General features: G+C 44.1%; 1 protein-coding gene across 10 annotated transcripts; it reads left to right on the top strand.

Annotated features, from left to right (window-relative positions):
• Window positions 1-22,823, top strand: LOC115169805 (centrosome and spindle pole-associated protein 1). Of its 10 annotated transcripts, XM_029725766.1 has the most exons (29): window positions 96-727; window positions 1,569-1,689; window positions 1,840-1,915; window positions 2,027-2,130; window positions 2,337-2,402; window positions 2,624-2,985; window positions 7,072-7,230; window positions 7,754-7,845; window positions 7,962-8,058; window positions 8,823-9,149; window positions 9,560-9,678; window positions 11,083-11,224; window positions 12,227-12,341; window positions 12,423-12,461; window positions 12,684-12,831; window positions 13,537-13,671; window positions 14,158-14,264; window positions 14,510-14,659; window positions 14,856-14,999; window positions 15,199-15,315; window positions 15,446-15,512; window positions 15,606-15,732; window positions 16,763-16,908; window positions 19,995-20,141; window positions 20,523-20,566; window positions 20,684-20,744; window positions 21,005-21,108; window positions 21,406-21,556; window positions 21,691-22,823. In XM_029725766.1, exons 2-29 carry the CDS (start codon window positions 1,585-1,587, stop codon window positions 21,909-21,911), a joined length of 3,672 nt encoding a protein of 1,223 aa, XP_029581626.1. In that variant the 5' UTR covers window positions 96-727; window positions 1,569-1,584; the 3' UTR covers window positions 21,912-22,823. The 10 variants fall into 10 exon arrangements, with proteins under 10 accessions (XP_029581620.1, XP_029581619.1, XP_029581623.1 ...); XM_029725760.1 differs by lacking the exon at window positions 96-727 and adding an exon at window positions 1-17 and having other exon boundaries at window positions 20,523-20,744; XM_029725759.1 differs by having other exon boundaries at window positions 95-727; window positions 20,523-20,744.
• The last annotated feature ends 39 nt before the right edge of the window (window positions 22,824-22,862 follow it).

Below are 22,862 nucleotides of genomic sequence, written 5' to 3' on the forward strand. Positions count from 1 at the left end.
GAGACAATGGGATGAAGGTAGTAAGGGCAGAAATGTGTTATAGTACAAAGAAATCTGTACGGAAGATAGTGTCATGTCATGGGAGCAGAAGGGAGGAGGTTGTGTGGGATGTGATTAGGGCATACGGGATTTAATTAATATTTGAAATTGATAGGCTAACATGGTACTGGAATGTGTAATGGATGTATGGTAGAGGAAACGGTTGAACATGCATTATTATTTTGTGATGATTTGATAGGGTCAGAGATGTTGGGACGGGAAGCCACATCGAATGTGGGCCTACATTGAACACCACACATTGGTTGATACTGTATACTGAATGATAGAACCGCTATTTCCATGTTCAAATGTTATGTGATGCATTTTCTTCATTGTTTTTTATGCTAGGCCCCTCTGGTAGGCCTACATTATGATCAGTTAGCCACAGTAGCCTGATTGGCCACTGTTAGAACAGTAAATTAAAGCGGGTACAGTAAACGCTCGCCGGAAATTGCACAGCAATTTCACAAGGTTCAAGACCTGACATTTGCTAATGTCAATACATATTAGAGGGAACATTTGATTATGACTCATACCGTGGGGCTCTATTGTTAGGGCGGAGAAACGTGTATCTTGTCAGTATATCCATAATCTTTGCTGTTGCTACTTGGCAGCGGTTGCCTTGTAGCTTTAGCTACCTGAGTAGCAAATGTTAGCAAGTTCGCTAGCTAACTTGGTTGCTGAAATGGTGAGTATTGTTTATACCATTTTAATATTTCGCTTGGCGTGTTAGAAAACCAACGCAGCAACAGTTTTCCAATCTACGCCAGACTTGCATTCATTTGTCGTTGTAGCGTTAGCTAGCAAACAGGTTAACTAGCCAGCTAACGTAATTGAGTTTATAATGAGAATCTGGCATGTTCGCAAACTCGTGTAAAAGTATTCATGTTTGCGTGTAACGTTAACGTCAGTTTGCTTGTTAGCTAGCTAGGTATGGTCTAAATGCTAGTTAGCTAAAACCAGTGCCTGGCCCTAATGAGGTTTTTTAATGCGCTTCCTTCTGTCTATAGTCAGAATAAACACCAATCAACGGGACCGCTGACTGGACATTCTATATTTTGTTTAATTAACAACGCAAGAGTTACGAAGTACGATCACATGTCTCTCGCTAAAACATGATTTTTGTGTTCAGTGGTTGCTTGACAACGGAAATTAAAGAGACAGTGGGTCAATGAGATGATCAGAGGATATTACAACAGCATACGTAGATGGTTTAGTTACAGTAATCCTAGCTAACGTTAGACTAGTTGAGTCCAAAGTTCTGTTTTGCTAACGTTACCGGTAACTAGCATTGGGGTAGCTAGCTGCTACTACTACTGTACAATAACGTAGCCAGTTAGCTACTAGTAGCGCCCAAATGTTTACAATTCAAGACCTTTCTTGCAAACGTCAACAACATCACTATTTGAACCATTTCACAGAAACATTGAAGTGGCTGTTTACTAGCTAGATAACGTTATACTGTGTGTACGTTGCTAGTACAGTTGTGCTGTATTTATAAATTATTACATTTTGTCACTGTCTTTCAGTGAGCCTGTATTATAAATGGAGATGGATGATGAACTTGAGAAATTCATCCAGCAACAGAAGGCCAGAGTGGCAGAGGATAAAGCCAGCTTGGAACAGGATCCACCTTACCTTGAAATAAGGGTGTGTTTCAATGCTCCTTTTCCTGTGGTGCTAGAATACTGAAAATGTTGGACTTGGACATGAGTGCAATGCATGCTACTTTGTGTTTGGTGACAGCTGAACAAATTATTGCAATTTTCTGACCTGTGACTGGAATTTACTCATCAACAGACAAAAGACTACAAGGCCAATGACCCCACATTCACAAATATCCCAACATTTAAGTCATCCACAGCGCAAGGGAAGGGTACAGTATAGATTTGAAGTTATAAACCCAAATTGTAAGCACTTTGTGGTAGATCTAAATCCTTGCTGTTGGGAGGTCTTCTTATTTCATGTATGCCATCCTGTTTTTCAGAGGAGAATTGTTGTCTAAGTTTACCTTTGGGTGAAGACTATGAGAGGAAGAAACAGAAGTTACAGCAAGAGCTCCGTCTGGACTACAGACGCTACGTGACTCAGGTAATAATATTACCAATGCCAAAAGTTATATAGTTTTTACTACTTTGTAACCTGTCAGCATCCATGCATGGGCCACAAGATTTACTGGAATGTTACGGGTGCAAGGAGTCAGTGCAGTTTTCTTCCAAATATTTTTCTACCAAATATATATTTTTTTACAATCTCTGATATGGGCTGATTTGGCCAATTTTGATCCTTAATTATAGAAAAAACATCTCAATGCTGCAGAACCAGACCCATCCCTTCCCCTTGGTGAGAGGAGAGCTGCTAAGGTAACCTAGACAGTTCTGCATATAGCCTATATTATACCATGCTCAGTCAACTGAGGCCGCTTAGAGTTAATTGAGAGAGAGAACTTTAGACATCACGTCATCTTAAACATGTCTCAGTAAATGAAGAGAACGTGCTCAACTCTATCTTCTGCCAGTAAAAAGGGTGCTTGGAACCAAAAGTCGATCATCTTTAATCTGTGCTTTCCCCCTCATACACACAGGAGCAGCTTGCTTCTCTCAGAGCTCCTCCAGACCTACCTGTTGTCCACTGCAGCCCCAGACCCCCGGTGCACCCCAAGCGGGCCCCCTCCATGAGAGACGCAGCCACGCTGACAGAAGGAAGGAGGGGGCTGCACAGGGGAGGACGCTGCCTAGTGGAGGGCAGGAGGATGGAGGGCCTGTGGCCTGAGGATGAGCTGCTGCTTCCCAGAGAGAGGGCCAGGTTGGTGAGAGTGGACTTTGACTCTGAGGCAGACCTCACAGAGGAAGAGCTGGACCTGATGGTGAGAAGGAGACCAAGGCAGACGAGGCTAGAGAGAGAAGAGAGGACGTGGCAAAGAAGACACTACAAAACAGACTTAAGGTATTTTTTTTAAACACTTCCTATGTGATTCAAATAAAATATTTTTTGTAATGTTTTTGGACATAAGGTCAAAGCAAATCAATATTTATTGGTCGCGTACCCAGATTTGCAGATTTTATCACCTGTGCAGAGAAATGCTTGTGTTTTCTAGCTCCAACAGAGCAGTAATACCTAGCAATACAAAACAATACACAACTAATCCAAAAAGTTTAAATAAATTAATTAATATCAGAACAAACAATGTCAGAGCCTGGAATATAAATACAGTACCTTCATAAAGTATTCACACCCTTGACCTTTTCTTAATTTTGTGGTTACGAAGTTGGATTAAAATGGATTTAATTGTCATTTTTTTGTCAACAATCTACACAAAATACTTCAATGTCAAAGTGGAAGAAAAATTATAACCTTTTATTAATAGAAATAAAACACATATTTTATTAGATAATTATTCAACCCCCTGAGTCCATACCTCTTAGAATCACCTTTGGCATTGATTACAGCTGTGAGTCTTTCTGGGCAAGTCTCTTAAGAGCTTTGCAAACCTGGATTGCACAATATTTCCACCTTTTTAAAATTCTTCAAGCTCTGTCAAGTTCGTTGTTGATCATAGCTAGACAGCCATTTAAGTCTTTCCATAGATCTTCAAGTGATTTAAATCATCAAAACTGTAACTAGGCCACTAAGGAACATTCAATGTTGTCTTGGTAAGTAACTCCAGTGTATAATTGGCCTTGTGTTTTAGGTTATTGTCCTGATGAAAGTGGATTTGTCTCCCAGTGTCTGTTGGAAAGCAGACTGAACCAGGTTTTCCTCTAGGACTTCGCCTGTGCTTAGCTCTTTTCTTTTTATCCCCCCCAAAAATCCCGTGCCGATGAAGAGCATACCCATAACATGATGCAGCCACCACCATGTTTTAAAATATGAAGGGTGGTACTCAGTGATGTGTTCTATTGGATGTGCCCCAAACATAATGCTTTGTATTCAGGACATAAAGTTAATTTCTTTGCCACATCTTTTGCTGGTTTAGTGCCTTATTGCAAACAGGATGCATGTTTTGGAATATTTGTATTCTGTATAGGCTTCCTTCTTTTCACTCTGTCATTTAGGTCAGTATTGCGTAACTACAATGTTGTTGATCCATCCTCAGTTTTCTCCTATCACAGCCATTTAACTCTGTAACTAGTTTAAAATCACCATTGGCCTCATGGTGAAATCCCTGAGTGGTTTCCTTCCTCTCCGTCAACTGAGTTAGGAAGAACACACTTATCTTTGTAGTGACTTGGTTGTATGGATACACCATCCAAAGTGTAATTAAGAACTTCACTATGGTCAAAGGGATTTACAATGTGTTATTTTTTTAAATGTATTTTTATCTACCAATAGGTGCCCATCTTTGCAAGGCATTGGAAAACCTCCCTGGTTGTTGTGGTTGAATCTGAGCTTGAGATGCACTGTTTGACTGAGGAACCTTGCAATTATCTGTATGTGGGGATTACAGAGATGGGGTAGTCATTCAAAATCATGTTAAACACCCTTATTGCACATAGAGTCCATGCAACTTATCGGACTTGTTAAGCACATTTTTAATCCTAAACGTATTTACGCTTGCCCTAACAAAGGGGTTGAATACTTATTGACTCAAGACATTTCAGCTTTTCATTTTGTATTAATTTATAAACATTTCTAAAAACACAATTCCATAATGGAGGTGTCACAATACCCTTAAAACCTAGCAGTCAAACAGAGAAATGGTTCCAATAGTTTTTCCACCATTCATTTTTCCCATAGGGAATTTTAGAAACACTTAAAATAAGGGCTGTGTTTCATGTAGGCTTACCCTGCCGTTTTGATAACAATATAAAGCTCTCTCGGACAAGGTGACTTTTAACAATATATTGATAAATCACCAATAGTGACTTTTAGACAGTATATGAATAGAAGAGGTGTGTACAGCAGTAGTTGTATAGGATGAGACATGACTAGAATACAGTATATAGATATAAAGTGGATAAAACCATATGTAAACATTATTAAAGTGACCAGTGTTCAATGACTATGTACATAGGGCAGCAGTCTCTAAGGTGCAGGGTAGAGTACTGGGTTGTAGCTGGCTAGTAACAGTGACTAAGGTTTAGGGCAGGGTGCTGGGCGGAGGCCAGCTAGTGGTGACTGTTTAACAGTCTGATGGCCTGGAGATAGTAGCTGTTTATCAGTCTCTCGGTCCCAGCTTTGATGCACTTGTACTGTCTCCGCCTCCTAGATGGTTGCGGGGTGAACAGGCCAGGGCTCGGGTGGCTGGGGTCCTTGATGATCTTCTTGGACTTCCTGTGACACCGGGTGCTGTAGATGTCCTGGAGGGCAGGAAGTGTGCCCCCGATGATGCGCTGGGCTGACCGCACCACCACCCTCTGGAGAGCCTTGCGGTTGCGGATGTTGCAATTGCCTTTACAGGCAGTGATACAGCATGACAGGATGCTCTCAATGGGGCATCTGTAGAAGTTTGTGACGGTCTTGGGGGCCAAGCCGAACCTCTTCAGCCTCCTGAGGTCGAAGAGGTGATGTGGCACCTTCTTCACCACACTGTCAAGGGACCATTTCAGGTTGTCCGTGATGTGCATGCCAAGGAACTCCACTGCAGCCCGCCGATGGGGATGTGCTCTCTGCTGTAGTCCACGTTCAGCTCCTTCTGTTTGTTGACATTGAGGGAGAGGTTATTTTCCTGGCACCACTCAGCCAGTGCTCTCATCTCCTCCCTGAAGGCTGTCATGTCGTTGTTGGTAAACAGTTCTATCACTATTGTGTTGTCAGCAAACTTGCTGATTGATTTGGAGACGTGCGTGGCCACGCAGTCATGGGTTAACAGGGAGTACAGGAGAGGGCTGAGCACGCTCCCCTTGTGGGGCCCCTGTGTTGAAGATCAATGTGGTTGAGGTGTTGTTGCCTACCTTCACCACTTGGGGTCAGCCTGTCAGGAAATCTCGGTCCCAGTTGCATAGGGCGGGGTTCAGACCCAGGGTCCTGAGCTTAGTGATGAGCTTGGAGGGCACTATGGTGTTGAAGGCTGAGCTGTAGTCAATGAAAAGCATTCTTATATAGGTGTTTATCTTGTCCAGGTGGGATAAGGCAGTGTGTAGTGCAATGGCGATTGCATCGTCCGTGGATCTGTTGGGGCGGTATGCAAATTGTAGTTGATGTCAGGTTAAGTGGAGGTGATATGGTCCATAACAAGCCCCTCGAAGCAATTCATGATGACAGAAGCGAGTGCTACGGCGTGATAGTCATTTAGTTAACTTTGCTTTCTTGGTACAGGAACAATGGTGGACATCTTGAAGCAAGTGGGGACAACAGACTGCTATATGGAGAGATTGAATATGTCCTTAAACTCTCCTCCAGCTAGCTAGTCTGCACATGCTGAGGATGCGGCTTGGGACGCTGTCTGGGCCGGCAGCCATGCGAGTGTTAACACGCTTAAATGGCCACGGCGTAAGGAGAGCGCACAGTTCTCGTTAGCGGCGGGGGCCCGTGTCAGCAGCTCCATGTTTTCCTCCAAGCGGGCGAAGAAGGTGTTTAGCTTGTCTGGGAGCGAGGCGTCGGTGTCTTCCACTTGGTTTACTCTCCATTTTATAATCCCTGATTGTCTGGAGTCCCTGCCACGTGTGTCTCGTGTCTGAGCCGTTGAATCGCGACTCCACTTTGTCCCTGTACTGTCGTTTTGCCTCTTGATTTACGGAGGTCATAGGCGGTATGTTTGTACACGTCCATGTTCCTAGTCACAGTGCCACGGTCGTGCAATTCTTGACATGTGTAAGTACAAATAGTTTTTTCTTACCTGAACAGCAAACAAAGAAAAAGGCACAAAAACATACAATATGATAATAATATTAAAACAAATTACATTCTATCCCCTCCCTCCACCCATTCCCTGTTGTCCCAACTTGTTAATGATGTTACACTTACCTTTAATGGTTTCAGTTTTTAGCTATGTAATTGGTTAAGTATTTCTACTGACATGGTATTTGCAATATGTTTTTATGTCTATGTTTTGAAAAAGTATTGTTCATCGTCTTCCTCTTTTTTGCCCAGGGACATATCAAGGCTCCGGGACAGAGGTGCTGAACTGCCTGATGACTACACAGAGAGTAGTCAATATGCATACAGGAAGGAGACTAACGGCTCTGTTGTTCCTGATGAGGATTATTCGCAGGCAAGCCGGGGGACATCCTCTCTAACCCCCAAACCCAAGTATGTCAAGTAGTATTAAATCACTATACCTATAATTTTGATAACTTTAACATCCAAAGGATTGTGCTAAAACCAATTTGGACAAGTGAACATGATTGGATTGCCATGGCTCTCTTTTTGTTATGGATTTTATAATGCAGTGCATTTTCTCTATGTAAATGTATGTTAACAGTAGATAAAGTATCTACTTTAATCTGGATAAAACACATTTTTTGTTTTCAATTTTAAGGACATTGGATGGAAAAGTACAGATGAAAGGTCTGATGTCACACTGTAGCTGGATCATGGCTTGTTGATTTAGATTCCGCTCGTACAATAAGATCATATTAAATCCCGAGCCAGCCTGAAATCAGACAAACCAATAGTGGACCTCAAGCATTTTTTTACGCTCTGCCCTCATAAAACTTCACTCACACAATTCAAACACTCACTCACTAAACAAACATTGAAGAATACCGAGAGACAATCGTCTGTGAGGTATGATGAGTATACTGTGAATGCTGATTGACGTCCTATCTGCCAGGCTGCAGGTTCCAGCAGGGATGAGACCCAGTGGAAGATCCAGATCCTCTACCAAGAAGGACGAGCTTGAATTCGCTACCGGGCTTATGATTGGTAAGACCAGCTCTGTTCTGAAGTTCATTACTAAGATTAACTGTGGTGTTTTTTTTCTGGACTAATTGAACATTTGATGATATTCCTCAAATGTGGTGACATGGCATGTCTGACAGGGGCTGCAGATGCAGCTGCTGCCTTGCAGGTGAGGAAGGAGAGGTACAGGCAGGAGCTGCAGGAGCAGATAGCTGAACAGCAGAGGAATAGAAAGAGGTGGGTGTCAATATCTGTGTTTGATCCTGCTGTCCAATGAAGAACAAACCCTTATATTTTCCATCTTAGTGAGATGGGCTACATTTTAGCAGCTTTGTAGTCTGAGGTAGATTTGATTATAAGGCTGCCTTTACACAGGCAACCCAATTCTGATATTTTGACGGATCAGATCTTTTGGCAATAATTATTTAAATATTGAAATTGTATGGGCTACGAGAAAAACATTTAAGGCCAAATGGAAAACAATAATGCAGGCACTAGGGACGGGGGTGTGAGCATGCGTGTCTGGGAAGATGAGATGAAGTCATTGGGCGGCAGGGTAGCCTAGTGGTTAGAGCGTTGGACTAGTAACCGAAAGGTTGCGAGATAAAATCCCCGAGCTGACAAGGTAAAAATCTGTCGTTCTGCCCCTGAACAAGGCAGTTAACCCACTGTTCCTAGGCCGTCGTTGAAAATAAGATTTTTTTTCTTAACTGACTTGCCTAGTTAAATAAAGGGAAAATAAGTTGTTTGTGTGTGTCTGTAAGTTGTTGTTCATATGTATAAGTTTGTATATGGAGTAAAATATATATATTTTTAAATATCAGAATTGGGCTGCCTGTGTAAACGCAGCTTATAAACAAATCTACCTCTGACCACAATGCTGCTAAAATGTGTCTATGTAGATCATGTAGCCCATCTCACTAAGATAGACAATTTAAAGTTTTCAAACACAGATATGGATACCTCATATGAGCTGTGTGTTATGTCCTTTGTCGTATTAGGGAGAAGGATTTAGAGCTCAGAGTTGCTGTGACGGAGACGACTGACCCGGAGAAAAAGGCAGATCGGATCAAACAGTTTGGAGCAGTGACTAGTGATGACCATGCCAGAAAGAGAAAAGACAGCTGGTACCCACCAGGCCAAGCTGTGGACCAACCAGTGGATGAGTTGAATGGGAGACCCAGTGAGGAAAACAGAGAGAGGCTTCCCCCTGAGCAGCCCGGCGTGGCCTTGCAGTCCCCCCTGCTAGACTACAGCCACACCCTGGGCCTCAGTGGAGGCATCTCCCCTTACAGCCAGGCCATTCACAGGAGCATGGACACTCCCAGGTAAAAAAAAGATTGTCACATAACGTTACACTGGATAGTTTCAGTGAAATGTGTTGTTTTACAGGGTCAGCCATAGTAGTATGGCGCCTCTGGAGCAAATTAGGGTTAAGTGCCTTGCTCAAAGGCAGATCGACAAATGTTTTACCTTGTCAGGTATTCGAACCAGCAACCTTTCACTTACTGTCCCAACGCTCAAACCACTAGGCTACCTGCCACCTAGGTTGCTATGACAGTAATCCTGGCCTGCGTCCCAAATGGCACCCGGGCTCCAATCAAAAGTGGTGCGCTATATAGGAAAAGGGTGCCATTTTGAAGAGACCAGGTGTGTTTTCATTCTGATAAATTCACTACATTATTGTTTTTTCTGACATCATTTAACGTTGCTGTATGATTTTTAATTTGTGTTTCAGGATGGCAGGTTTCCGTCCTCATCCACCATCCACATTGGCAGATGCATATAGAAGTCCCTCTGTTGAGGCCCATCTCTACCATGGTGCAAGGAACCCACTGGACCCTAACCTGGCCTACTGTAAGCACCACCTGCCTACCAGTCTATTATATATCAACCTTTATTTGTCACATGCGCCGAATACAACAGGTGTAGACCTTACAGTGAAGTACTTACTTACAAGCCCTTAACCAACAATGCAGTTTTAAGAAAAATACCAACAAAAAAATAATACAAATAAATAAATAAAAGTAACAAATAATTAAAGAGCAGCAGTAAAATAACAATAGCGAGGCTATATAGCGGGGGTACCAGTACAGAGTCAATGTGCGGGGGCACCGGTTAGTCGAGGTAATTGAGCTGTACATATAGGTAGAGTCAGTGACTATGGATAGCTAATAAACAGAATAACGGGGGGGTGGGGTAATGCAAATAGTCCGGGTAGCCATTTGATTAGATGTTCAGGAGTCTTATGGCTTGGGGGTAGAAGCTGTTTAGAAGCCTCTTGAACCTAGACTTGGCGCTCTGGTACCGCTTGCCGTGCGGTAGCAGAGAGAACAGTCTATGACTAGGGTGGCTGGAGTCTTTGACAATTTTTAGGGGTTTCCTCTGACACCGCCTGGTATAGAGGTCCTGGATGGCAGGAAGCTTGGCCCCAGTGATGTACTTGGCCGTACGCACTAGTGCCTTGCGGTCGGAGGCCGAGCAGTTGTGATACCAGGCAATAATACAACCAGTCATGATGCTCTCGATGGTACAGCTGTAGAACCTTTTGAGGATCTGAGGACCCATGCCAAATCTTTTCAGTCTCCTGAGGGTGAATAGGTTTTGTCGTGCCCGTTTCACGACTGTCATGGTGTGCTTGGACCATGTTAGTTTGTTGATGATGTGGACACCAAGGAACTTGGAAGCTCTCAACCTGCTCCACTACTGCCCCTTCGATGAGAATGGGGGCGTGCTCGGTCCTCTTTTTCCTGTAGTCCACAATCATCTCCTTTGTCTTGATCATGTTGAGGGAGAGGTTGTTGTCCTGGCACCACACAGCCAGGTCTCTGACCTCACTATAGGCTGTCTCGTCATTGTTGGTGATCAGTCCTACCACTGTTGTCATCGGAAAACTCAATGACGGTGTTGGAGTCGTGCCTTGGCATGCAGTCATGAGTGAACAGGGAGTACAGGAGGGGACTGAGCACACACCCGAGGGGCCCCCGTGTTGAGGATCAGCGTGGCGGATGTGTTGTAGCTTATAGTCTATATTAACACATGAAAAGAGTTCCATGTTACAATAAACTTAGAAAAAATGAATGGATGTTGTTAGTTGGAGTGAAAACAATTCACTGTGTCCCAATGTCCATACTAGCATACTATTTAGTATGCATAGCCAATGCATCACTTCATACTAAGTAGTGTGCACATTTTGGCATTGGGATACAATACATGTGTTCTCTGATCCAGCATAATGAGTGTTCTGTGTTTCTATGTTAGATGGTCAGATCCCGCTGACAGGAGGGGTGCAGCCCATGTCCTACCTCAGCCTTCCTCCTGCAGGGCCTCACCCCAGCCAGATGGGTCAACACAGCCCTCACAGCCATTACAATGGGAGCAGCCATCCAGAGCCCCCTCCACAGTATGTGTCGTACCAATCTCATCCTTTCTCTTCCCTTCAACACCTAGGCTACATTCTGATTATCTACCGTTCTCCTGAAGTGTGCACTTGTACACTCCCCCTCATTGATTGAAAAGGAATGGACTGCTGTGAGGAATATGGGGAAGTGAACGAGTGCCCACTTCTGGAGAAGGTTAGAGAATCGGGACTCTTTCTCTTCAACACCTACAATGAGTGTATCCCCTATTCACCAGTAGGGGGCACCTCCTCTAAAGGAACAAACAGAGAGCTGTTCCCCCTATCGATGGCTAGTGTTCTGTTATGAGAAGGTCATGCCCACTGGTCATCTGGACAGACGGGAGTGTTGACTCCCTGCTGAGTCACTGCTGCAGTCTGCACTGGTCTGGTCTGGATAGACGGGAGTGTTGTTCCTTCCCTGCTGAGTCACTGCTGCAGTCTGCGCTGGTCTAATCTGGATAGACGGGAGTGTTGTTCCCTCCCTGCTGAGTCACTGCTGCAGTCTGCACTGGTCTGGTCTGGATAGACGGGAGTGTTGTTCCTTCCCTGCTGAGTCACTGCTGCAGTCTGCGCTGGTCTGGTCTGGATAGACGGGAGTGTTGTTCCTTCCCTGCTGAGTCACTGCTGCAGTCTGCACTGGTCTGGTCTGGATAGACGGGAGTGTTGTTCCTTCCCTGCTGAGTCACTGCTGCAGTCTGCACTGGTCTGGTCTGGATAGATGGGAGTGTTGTTCCCTCCCTGCTGAGTCACTGCTGCAGTCAGCGCTGGTCTGGACAGCTCTGAGCTGTCTTGGTCTCTCGCCTCCTAGTGGCTGTATGAAGATATTTTTCACAGTGATACATTGACATTCATTACGTAAGGCATGAAAAGTGACAAACCACATCAATTGTGTCTCCTGTTTCCCATACCTTTTTGCATAGTATTGAACAATTCAAATGGATCTGCTTTTTATAGTAATGAACAGAAGGAATACATGAAAGTGAATTAACATTGTCTCTTGTTCAGCAGACCTGCCAGTGATGCTGCTACCATGGGTTCAGGGATTGGAGTATTCCCTGCAGAGCAGGTCAAGCCATCTAAAGAGAGTGTGTTAAGTTACAAGGAGGCACTAAGACAACAGGTACATTTAGAATGTGATTGTGGAAGTCAGCAGAATCTTTCGTCTCCGTGCGTTTTGTCAAAGAGTGTGCTATTTCGGCAGGGAGACCCGAGGAAAGGGAGGAGTCAGATTTTTTGCCAGGTAACAGATGAGTTGTAGCTTGATATAGAATATTACAAGTGTTATAAAAAGTATTTAACTGAATATGTTTAGACATTCCAACAGCAATATACCATTGCACTCCAGCCTCTTCCATTGCCCTCTTTGTGTGACCGGTGATGACTTGTTATTTGTGTTATGAATAGAAGACAAATATCTTATTTGGTATTCTGATCAAAGTGTTCCGTCCTAACCTGACTACAGATCCAGGAGAGACGAGAGCGGCGGAGGCTGGACAGGGAGGAGACAGATCGCTACGAGGCCAAGCTGGAGGCAGACATGAAGAACCACGACCCCTGGGGGAGAGGAGGAGGAGGGGCCCCTCTCAGAGACAGCAGGGGCAACCTCATCAGTATGTTCCCTGTGGTGGAATTATTGTAATCAAAAGGAGAGACTTTTAGATTTTTTCAAAACAATCAAACTTTATTTAATTAGTGCAGTAATGTAGCTGGTCAGTAACCACTCCTGGAGGTGATCACTGAGAACTCAACCAGCTGGTTTGAGCCACAGCTTTTTATAGCAAAGTCCACCCTCCTTCAGTCTACATGACACACAACAGATGTATGGAATGGGTCACAAGGTTAAGATTTGTATGAAAGATACTTATAATTCACAGCAGACAGTATCTGCTGTACAAACTGTCCTTATCGTGTAGAGACCAGGGTCTGGTCCCCCAACTCCATACTGGAGCCATCTCCCCCTGGTACCTTATAGAACAGAAACATTAACTCATGCTCTGGAATGCGGTATCACCCAAAGACATGGTAAATTTCCCAGAGGCCCATCCTCGGTAGAACACACACAGATGAGCGTTCTAACAACCCCTTATTCTGTTGCATAAAACAACCATTTGATGCAATAACATTATAACATAATCTTGTAATTTCCACCATATCCCCGTTATTTCCCTCCCTCCACACTATGGTCCACATATTCTCTAAACTTTGTTTCAGTACATACGTTTTGGAGACTGATAGCAGAGAAAAGCCATTGTGTAATGTTTTTTAATCTTTGTAAAGGATATTGCTAATCCTAATTGTGTGAATTGTGTTACCAGCCGATCTGCACCAGATGCACAAGCATAATGAAGAGGCCTACATCAACCCTGAGACATGGCAGAAGAGTGCAAGAGCCATCATGGCAGTGCCCCAAGAGGAGGACACTAGACCTCCCTCCACCCACAGAGTCTCAGGTAGATACAGTGGTTTTCACATTGATTTGATTCTAAGGACCGAGAGGAAAGCTGCGTCCCACAAACTACCCTATTCCCTTCATAGTGCACTACTTTTGGTTAATCCAGAACTAAAGTCTTGCGTAATTGCTCAGATGCTCGATTAAGTTCTGGGTCCATACATGTTAAGAGAGAGAGTGGGAACCAGAATGAAAGCTCTACCCTCTCTGCAAGTTACGAGCAAGTCTATTAGCCCTCTGCTTTGGAAAATCAACATATGCTAACACCTGTGAATTCGGGATTTGTCCAAATAACCAGTGACGAAAAACCTAAGCACCAGAACTAATGCTGCTCATTATGTCACGCATCCCGTTTGTATCATGACAGACCTACAGTAGCATTTATGTTTACGTTCTGTCCATGAGTGATTACAGCTTCACCATCCTGTCCAACTCACTGTCAGGTTCAGCTACTATGTTGTTTTGTCTGGTGGGTTTCTCTTCACAGGTTTTGCTCAGGCCCCATCGTTTGCCAGAGGCAGTATTTTTGGGAACCTGCCCACACCACAGCAGCTCCATGAACAGGAAAAGTACAAGGCTTACCTCAAACAACAGGTACTGGATGTTACACATCAGTACTGTGTGAAAGATGGCTAGAGTAGCGTTTTCATATTATCACCTGACATAAACCTTCCCCTAAACGTGATCACATTAAAACAAGCTTATTTCTGAGCTTCAACTCAATGTTGTACTGATGCGCATCGATGGTTTGGTTAACCATACACTCAGCTTTGATATCTGATTGGATACACTGTCAGACTGTCTCACTGATGACCCTGGTTGTCTGTCCTGCTGCCTAGATTGAGGAGAAGCGGAAGAAGGAGGCGGAGGAGAGAGAGAGCCAGAGGCTGGAGGAGGAGAAGGAAGAGAAGAGGCTGGCTGAGCAGAGGGAACGCATCCAGAGAGAGTATGAAGAAGAACAGGACAGGAAGAAACGCAAGGAGATGGATGTCAGTATTAACTGGACCAGGGCTTGGATTCACTAAGGGGGCTTTAGCATTAGATTACACTGCAATACTCTATCTACTACTACAAGTAACATGTCTATCAGCTGAATGCTATCGTTTGACATGAGTCATTCAGTTCAGGAAATCTTTATTGTAACTCACTCATTCAGGGGACTGAGCAAAGTTTCTCTCTCTCCAGCAAAAAGCCAAGAATGATGAGCTGATCCGTCTGGCTGAGGAGCGAAAGAAAGAGGTGGAGAGGATGAAGAAAGAGGCAGAGGAGAAGGAGAACTCTGCCCTGAGGAAGCAGTATGAGAAGGAGAGACGGGCACGCCTACAGGAGGTGAGCTCGATTGAAGACTCTCTGTTTGACCCTCTGAACGTTGAGGGGAGGTTTACTGTTCACACATTAAGCCCAGTCCTGGATTCAAAAGCATGCTCAATGAACAATCTCTATTGAAAGTGCTTTTTTAGTAAGGAAGCAGGCCCTGAGAGATTCATATGAGATAAGTGAGGACATTCATGTGGTTGTCTGTCTGAAGGTACCAAGGGAGCCGTCTCCCCCCATTCCCACCCTCCAAAAGAGGCATCAGGCTCCCCAGTACAGCCCCAGACCTCCGTCCATGGACAGCCATCGCGCTACTACTGTCCCCCTGTCTGTGAGTGACTTTCAGAGCACACAGCATGTCCCTTTCCACACCACCATGGAGAGAAATAGTTTGACTGTGAGGAAGTATCAGTGGAGCACAATGACTAGATTTTGTCTTCCTCCCTCTCTTCCCCCTGTAGGAGCGTTCTCTGTCAGGCCTCCAGTCCCCCCCAGTCCCAGCTCGCAGGAACCAGCTGAGAGCTGCCGGTAACACTGCCTCACACTATAATACAGTACACAGCAGGTAGAAACTCAATTTTCTCTCAACGTCTGTGATGCTGACGTGTGTGTCTGTGCCAGAGGACCAGCGGGGTGTGATCAGCGAGCTGTCCGAGCTGCGCAGACAGCTGCGTAGCGAGCAGAAACGGCTGGAGAGCCAGCTACTACAGTCAGAGTGGGAGGAGCTGGACTCCCCTATGAGTGACAGGTAAGACTGGTGAGGTGATGCCCTCCACTGCTGGTCGTGTGTAGTGCTGTGAGTTAGTGATGCATGGTTTGACTCATAACCCCCAGTCCCCACAGTTATATCCATGGGATGGACAGGTTTAGACTAATTAAATATTGTGTGGCTGAAGGGTGGGTGGTTGGTGGGCGGGTGGGTTGAAAACAATACCTTAAATCAATAAATGTATCATTCTTGTGCAATTTATATCCAGAGATCTTTAGGGCCTAACTGTACACGTGGCAAATAGCCTATACACCAATCGCCAAAAGCTTTTGGGAACGGGCAGAAAAAGTTAACATCAATCCCGGAGGCAAAAAGAACAATGTCGGAGTTTAATTCAATAAGAGAATAGCTGCGAAATGCAGAGTTTAAAATAAATAGAAGGGAGGGTCAGAAAAGTAATGTTTGAGAAACAGTCACAAGACGGGGACTGTAGCCTACTGTTCAGATGGGTTAAATGGTAACTGAAATCTGGACACTGACTGTAGGTCTATAACCTCTCACATAGCCTTAATATTAGCTCCTGTAGAATTAAGCATTTCTTGCAGTAAAGTTCTACACCAAATGAAGGCAACATTTTGACTCCGGAACAGCAGGGGAGAAATGATTTCTTTCAGCATCTTGAGAGAATAAGAATGCTCTGTTAGCACGTCTACAGACGGTGTCTATCTTTATCAGCATCATAAAAGCGAATAGTCCAAGCCAAACTGACATTTTATCGGAAACATGTTGGGTCGATTCCCCAGATTTCTATTTACTTAACCAGTCAAACTGATGTCATGTGGAAATTTTGCACAGAAAATCGTTTACTTTTTTTATTGTTGAGTTATTGCACTTTCTCCAATTGAGAATCTGTGGTAGGACCCCCATTTGTTTGATTCAAAAAATGTTTGTGGGCCAAAAAAAAACACTCCAAAAAAAGCTACCTTTTGTCGACCCCTGGTCTAGGCTATATGTTAGCCCCAGTGCTGTGTGTACACGCTGAACGATGTGACTGTGTGCTGGTGTCCAGGCACAGGGACAGGGAGCGGCCCCAGGTGGATGTGTTTGACATGGCCAGACTGCGGCTGCAGGCCCCCGTCAGGAGACCCTCCTCCAGGAACACAGAGCCCAACAACCTGCACAGGATCCACGACTCGCTGCAGCTCAGATACAGAGGTAAAGATATACAGTGACTGTTTGAATAATGGGCCTGTCCCAAATGGCACCCTATTCCTTATGTCAGGGGTTGTCAATGTGGGGTCTGCGGCCAGATCTCAAAATATATTTAAAAATTAAAAAAAAAAAAAAAATTATATCCTCAGTGCTCTACCAATTATACATTTCTCAATTAAACACTTTGTATTCCACAAAATGTTTTGTGTTGTAATTTAAAGCTAGAATACTTAGTTGCTACATCCATTTTTGGTATGAAAATAATATGATATACAGTTGAAGTCGGAAGTTTACATACACTTAGGTTGGAGTCATTAAAACTCGTTTTTCAACCACTCCACAAGTTTCTTGTTAACCAACTCTAGTTTTGGCAAGTCGGTTAGGACAGCTACTTTGTGCATGACACAAGTCATTTTTCCAACAATTGTTTACAGACGGATTATTTCACTTATTCACTGTATCTCAATTCCAGTGGGTCAGAAGTTTACATACACTATGTTGACTGTGCCTTTTAAACAGCTTGGAAAATTCCAGAAAATGGGCAAATTGACATCATTTGAGTCAATTGGAGGTGTACCTGTGCATGTATTTCAAGGCCTACCTTCAAACTCAGTGCCTCTTTGCTTGACATCATGGGAAAATCAAAAGAAATCAGCCAAAACTGTAGACCTCCACAAGTCTGGTTCATCCTTGGGAGCAATTTCCAAACACCTGAAGGTACCACGTTCATCTTGTGACGACCCTCCCACTCTGTCTGCCAAATTCTTTCTCTTTGCTCTCGTTTTCCTTAATAGGATGTCGGTGGGTGGAGCTGGGAGGGTCGTCAGCGAAATGGGACACACGTGGGCTCGGGTGTGTCCCAGGATAAATGCACCTCTTCCCCATTCATTGAGGAGACACTCTCCATGCAGACACAGATTTTGGTTGTGGCATTTTTGTGGCTGTTTGCGTTGGCACCTTTCAACACCCCTCATTATCACATTTATGCACGCAACCACTCACTTACACTACTGATTTCTGACTACACACACACCATTGTTAATTATTTAGTTTTACTTTAGTTAAATAAATATATTTTGTTATTCCTCATCTCCACGTTGTCTCCTTGTTTGTTACACACTTTGAGCCGGTTCGTGACAATCTGTACAAACAATAGTACGCAAGTATAAACAACATGGGACCGTGCAGCTGTCATACCGCTCAGGAAGGACACGAGTTTTGTCTCCTAGAGATGAACGTACTTTGGTACGAAAAGTGCAAATCAATCCCAGAACAACAGCAAAGGACCTTGTGAAGATGCTGGAGGAAACAGGTACAAAAGTATCTATATCCACAGTAAAACGAGTCCTATATCGACATAACCTGAAAGGCCGCTCAGCAAGGAAGAAGCCACTGCTCCAAAACCGCCATGAAAAGCCAGACTACGGTTTGCAACTGCACATGGGGACAAAGATCGTACTTTTTGGAGAAATGTCCTCTGGTTTGATGAAACAAAAATAGAACTGTTTGGCCATAATGACCATCGTTGTTTGGAGAAAAAAGGGGGAAGCTTGTAAGCTGAAGAACACCATCCCAACCGTGAAGCACGGGAGTGGCAGCATCATGTTGTGGGGGTGCACTTCACAAAATAGATGGCATCATGAGGGAGGAAAATTGATGTGGATATATTGAAGCAACATCTCAAGACATCAGTCAGGAAGTTAAAGCTTGGTCGCAAATTGGTCTTGCAAATGGACAATGACCCCAAGCATACTTACAAAGTTCTGGAAAATGGCTTAAGGACAACAAAGTCAAGGTATTGGAGTGGCCATCACAAAGCCCTGACCTCAATCCTATAGAACATTTGTGGGCGGAACTGAAAAAGCGTGTGCGAGCAAGGAGGCCTACAAACCTGACTGTTACACCAGCTCTGTCAGGAGGAATGGGCCAAAATTCACCCAACTTATTGTGGGAAGCTTGTGGAAGGCTACCTGAAACGTTTGACCCAAGTTAAACAATTTAAAGGCAATGCTACCAAATACTAATTGAGTGTATGTAAACTTCTGACCCACTGACAATGCGATGAAATAAATAAAATCTGAAATAAATCACACTACTATTAGTGTCATTCTGACATTCACATTCTTAAAATAAAGTGGTGATCCTAACTGACTAATTTTTACTAGGATTAAATGTCAGGAATTGTGAAAAACTGAGTTTAAATGTATTTGGCTAAGGTGTATGTAAACTTCCGACTTCAACTGTGTGTGTATATGTCCATTGATTCTTGAAGAATATCTATTTTATAAATGCCTCGGGAGCTTGGTTTAATTGTCGTATCCCATCGAACCCAAAATATGAGCTTGTTTTACTCCAATGTTTGTAAACAATGTAAATGTAAACAAACACTGTATAGCCTCAAAACATTGTTAACTACTGGTTACATTTCTCCAGGCCCATCCCTCAGTTTTTTTACCAAAACAGAGTCATGTAGAATTGCTGGAAATTAGCAACATTTTCTTTCCTATGCCAAGATTTGGGCCTTTAAAATGTTCCTTCCCAGGGCCCGAGACTTGGTTCGTCTGGCCATGCATTGCCAAAGTAGTAGTAAAATAATTTGTTTGCTATTTTAATCTCACTCGCATTATGAGGAGTCCCTGTTGAATTTGCTATCACTAAAGGGGTCCCCGGCCCAAAACATTTGAGAACCCATGCCCTATGTAGTGGTCTACCTTTGACCAGTGCCCATAGGGTCAGGTCAAAAGTAACGCACTGTATTGAATGGAGTGTCATGTGGAACGTAACCCAGGCCATTGATTGTTGAGTCTTAAAAGGGCAATTCTGACACTTTTCAACCTTCTATTCATAATTTTCAGAACGGAACCAGTCTACATGTGTAAAAACAACCACAGATCATAGAAATGCGCTAAGAAACGTAAAACAGTGGTGGATTTGCCCTTTAACAGCACACAGTGCTCATCAAACAAATGCAGCAACTGGGGCTGTGTCTGCACTCGTTTTCCTGTTCCCTTTTTAGTGCACTACTTTTGACCAGGATGATCAGTATTGTCATGTGTGTATTGAGTGGAGAAGTCTTGTTTGTACTGCAGATGTTGACTCCAGCGAGGTGGAAGGCCATGGTTACTGTGAGCACCCTAGCGACAGGGATGGACAGAGTGTGCACATCCAGAGACAGGCAGACTACAGGGAGGAGCTACGCAGGATCAACAACAGCCTGAGGAGGAAACCTGCCGCCGGTCAGTAACACACACTCTCAACACACACATTCCCAATCTGGCACTCATACCATCACGGCTGTCTAATCATCCCCAGCTTACAATTGGCTCATTCATCCCCCTCCTCTCCCCTGAAACTATTCCCCAGGTCGTTGCTGTAAATGAGAATGTGTTCTCAGTCAACTTACCTGGTTAAATAACGGTAAAATAAAATAAAAAATAAATAAATAAAAAATATCAAACTCTACTCGCTGACTACAGACTCAATATCAACCTAACTGCTTAAATACTCATTGCTCACTGCTTTATCACTAACTAGAGGACTAACTAACATGAGGATATTTACAGGTGGAGTACTTGCATTTTAAGGGCTTGGAAATCATTTGTCTTTCTATTTTACAGATTATTTTGACCTGTCACCACCCCAGCAACACAACCATTATTTGGTGAGTTTCTACTTGCCAGTTTGTTTAGCTATCGCCCTGAACCACAGAGTGGTCTCTTTGCTGTACAGTACATGCTTGTCTGTGTGTGACACGAAGCCTGTACACTCTTCTCCCCAGAGGAATGCAGTAGGGGATCCTATGAGAGGTTCCCTGTTGGAGTCTGACAGTGCCTTCATTGGTAAAGCCTCTGGTGGTTCACTACTATCATGTGTAGCATGGGATGGAGCGCCTTGAGAATCACAACTAAAGCTGCGTCCCAAATGGCACCATATTCCCTAAGTAATGCGCTCCTTTTGACCAGAGCCCTATGGGGGAGGCCGATGGGAGCTGGTCACAAGTAGTACACTATAGCGAGCCATTTGGGATGTACACCAGTTGTTGTAAGGGAAGGAGTGTCTTGAGAAGCACACTAACTATTTACCTGTGGTTTGCCCCAAGATCCCATGGGTGAAGCCTTCCCAGTGTCCCCCCCACCCGTGCAGAAGCCCCAGCTCTCAGCCAGGGAGAGGAGGAGGCTGGCCAAGAGGGCAGACCTGCACAATGTAAGAACTCTCTATAACTCAGAGTTCAGTCTCTAATATCTGGGACAGTATTCTCCCAGCATCAGAGTAGGAGGGCTGATCTAGGATCAGGTCGCCTTTGTCCTTGTAATCTTTTTCATCATGATCTAAAAGGCAAAACGGATTCTAAATCGGCACTCGAGACACTTGATGCATACAACCCCTGATCCTTACATCATGAATATATCCTCACTTCTTAAATAGAGGCCAGTGGCAGCTCTTCATTGAAAATGCTATATTCCTCTACCATCACTATACCTTGTGCTCTGGTTTGTTTAGGAGCGGGGGAGCTCCAGAGAGCCTGTTGGCCAGCCAGAGAACTCCTACTGCCAGTCAGAGGCCAGTCTCAACACACAGCAGCATGATAGAGAGCGTAACCACCATAGGACCAAGAGGCTGCTGGCTATGGGCCGCCATGGCCTCAGAAGAGGTGGGTGTTGCATAAAGATTAAACTGAGGCTGTCAGTGCCAGAATGGAACAATTTGTCAGCCATCTTACCTGGGAGATCTGTCTATGAATCATTGTTAGGTTGATGATATCTGTTTACGGTTTCTCTCTTCCAGCAGACCTGTCTGGTGATGAAGATATGTCTCCGCAGGTTTCCCCTCGCGCCCCACACACTCAGGGCTCCGTGGATACGGTTGCCATGGAGCCGTGGATGAGGCCAGGCACCTCGGAGACGCTGAAGCGCTTAATGACTGGTCAGACCCCCTGCAGGGAGAGGCTGGCCAGCAGAGAGTCTACCGTGCAGGACTGGGAAGGCCCCTCTACCTACCATGGCTAATCTAACCATCTCCGCTCTAACAGGGTCACTCAAAGCACTTTGGTCCCTACACACTCAGTTGTACAACTGATGCACAATGGTTTTGACATAACAGCAGTGTTAGACCTGAGATTTTCTGTGCAAAAATAGCCACACAACGGTGGTGGAAACTTGATTTTGCATTGTACATCAGTTGTACAACCTGAGTGTGTAGGGGACCTACGTTTGTACACTGCCCTCACTTGGCTTGATGCATCCACATCAGTGGTCATGCTGACAGGATCGATGTGTCTACTAACTTAACCCTTTACTTTTGCAGTGCTTGACTTGTGTATCATGGTCTACCTCAAAATGCCTCTTGCAATGCAGAATTATGAGCTTCTTATGAAAAATGCATAGATTGTACTTTCATGGACCTGTAATGAAAAATATGCAGATTGTCTCAGAATGGTTAGTAAGTACAGGGGAGAACAACTCCATTCCTATAAGGACACTGTGTGCAGGCATTTGCACCAGTCAAGCACTATTAAAGTTGATTAGTTAAATCAGGTGTGTAATTGGTGGGCTGGAACAAAAGCCTGCAGCCTCTAAAAGGACAGTGTGCTTGGGTTGCCTTAGGACAATTAATTCTGTATCGCTGATTGAGCTGACATGCATCGTTTACCGTAAATGCAGTCTCCGAACACTGCGTTTAATTTTCAGTCACGCTGAACTTCCGCAATACGGACTGAATAGAGCCCTTAGTCTTTGAAACAGTTCAGGACATCTTTCTACAATATTTATTAATTGTATAATAATGGCACTACATTTGTAATGTAAATTGTTCAAATGGCATGTTTTAAAATATTTTTATATGTACCGTGTGTAAAATGTTTGGCCAAGATGTGACCTCATTTTCAACTTAACAGAATAAACTATATTTTAAATAAGGAAGTTTTGTACATTGTGTTTCAGTTCACCTGATAACTGTTT

The sequence above is a fragment of the Salmo trutta genome, chromosome 31 (genome assembly GCF_901001165.1).
Source record: "Salmo trutta chromosome 31, fSalTru1.1, whole genome shotgun sequence".
In the NCBI taxonomy this organism is placed as follows: Eukaryota; Metazoa; Chordata; class Actinopteri; order Salmoniformes; family Salmonidae; genus Salmo; species Salmo trutta.

Coding starts and splice junctions, on each gene's coding strand:
- LOC115169805 (XM_029725760.1), top strand. CDS start 1,585: ATGGAGATGGATGATGAACTTGAGAAATTCATCCAGCAACAGAAGGCC. Junction 1,690..1,839: donor CACCTTACCTTGAAATAAGG/GTGTGTTTCAAT, acceptor ACTCATCAACAG/ACAAAAGACTACAAGGCCAA. Junction 15,513..15,605: donor GAACCAGCTGAGAGCTGCCG/GTAACACTGCCT, acceptor TGTCTGTGCCAG/AGGACCAGCGGGGTGTGATC.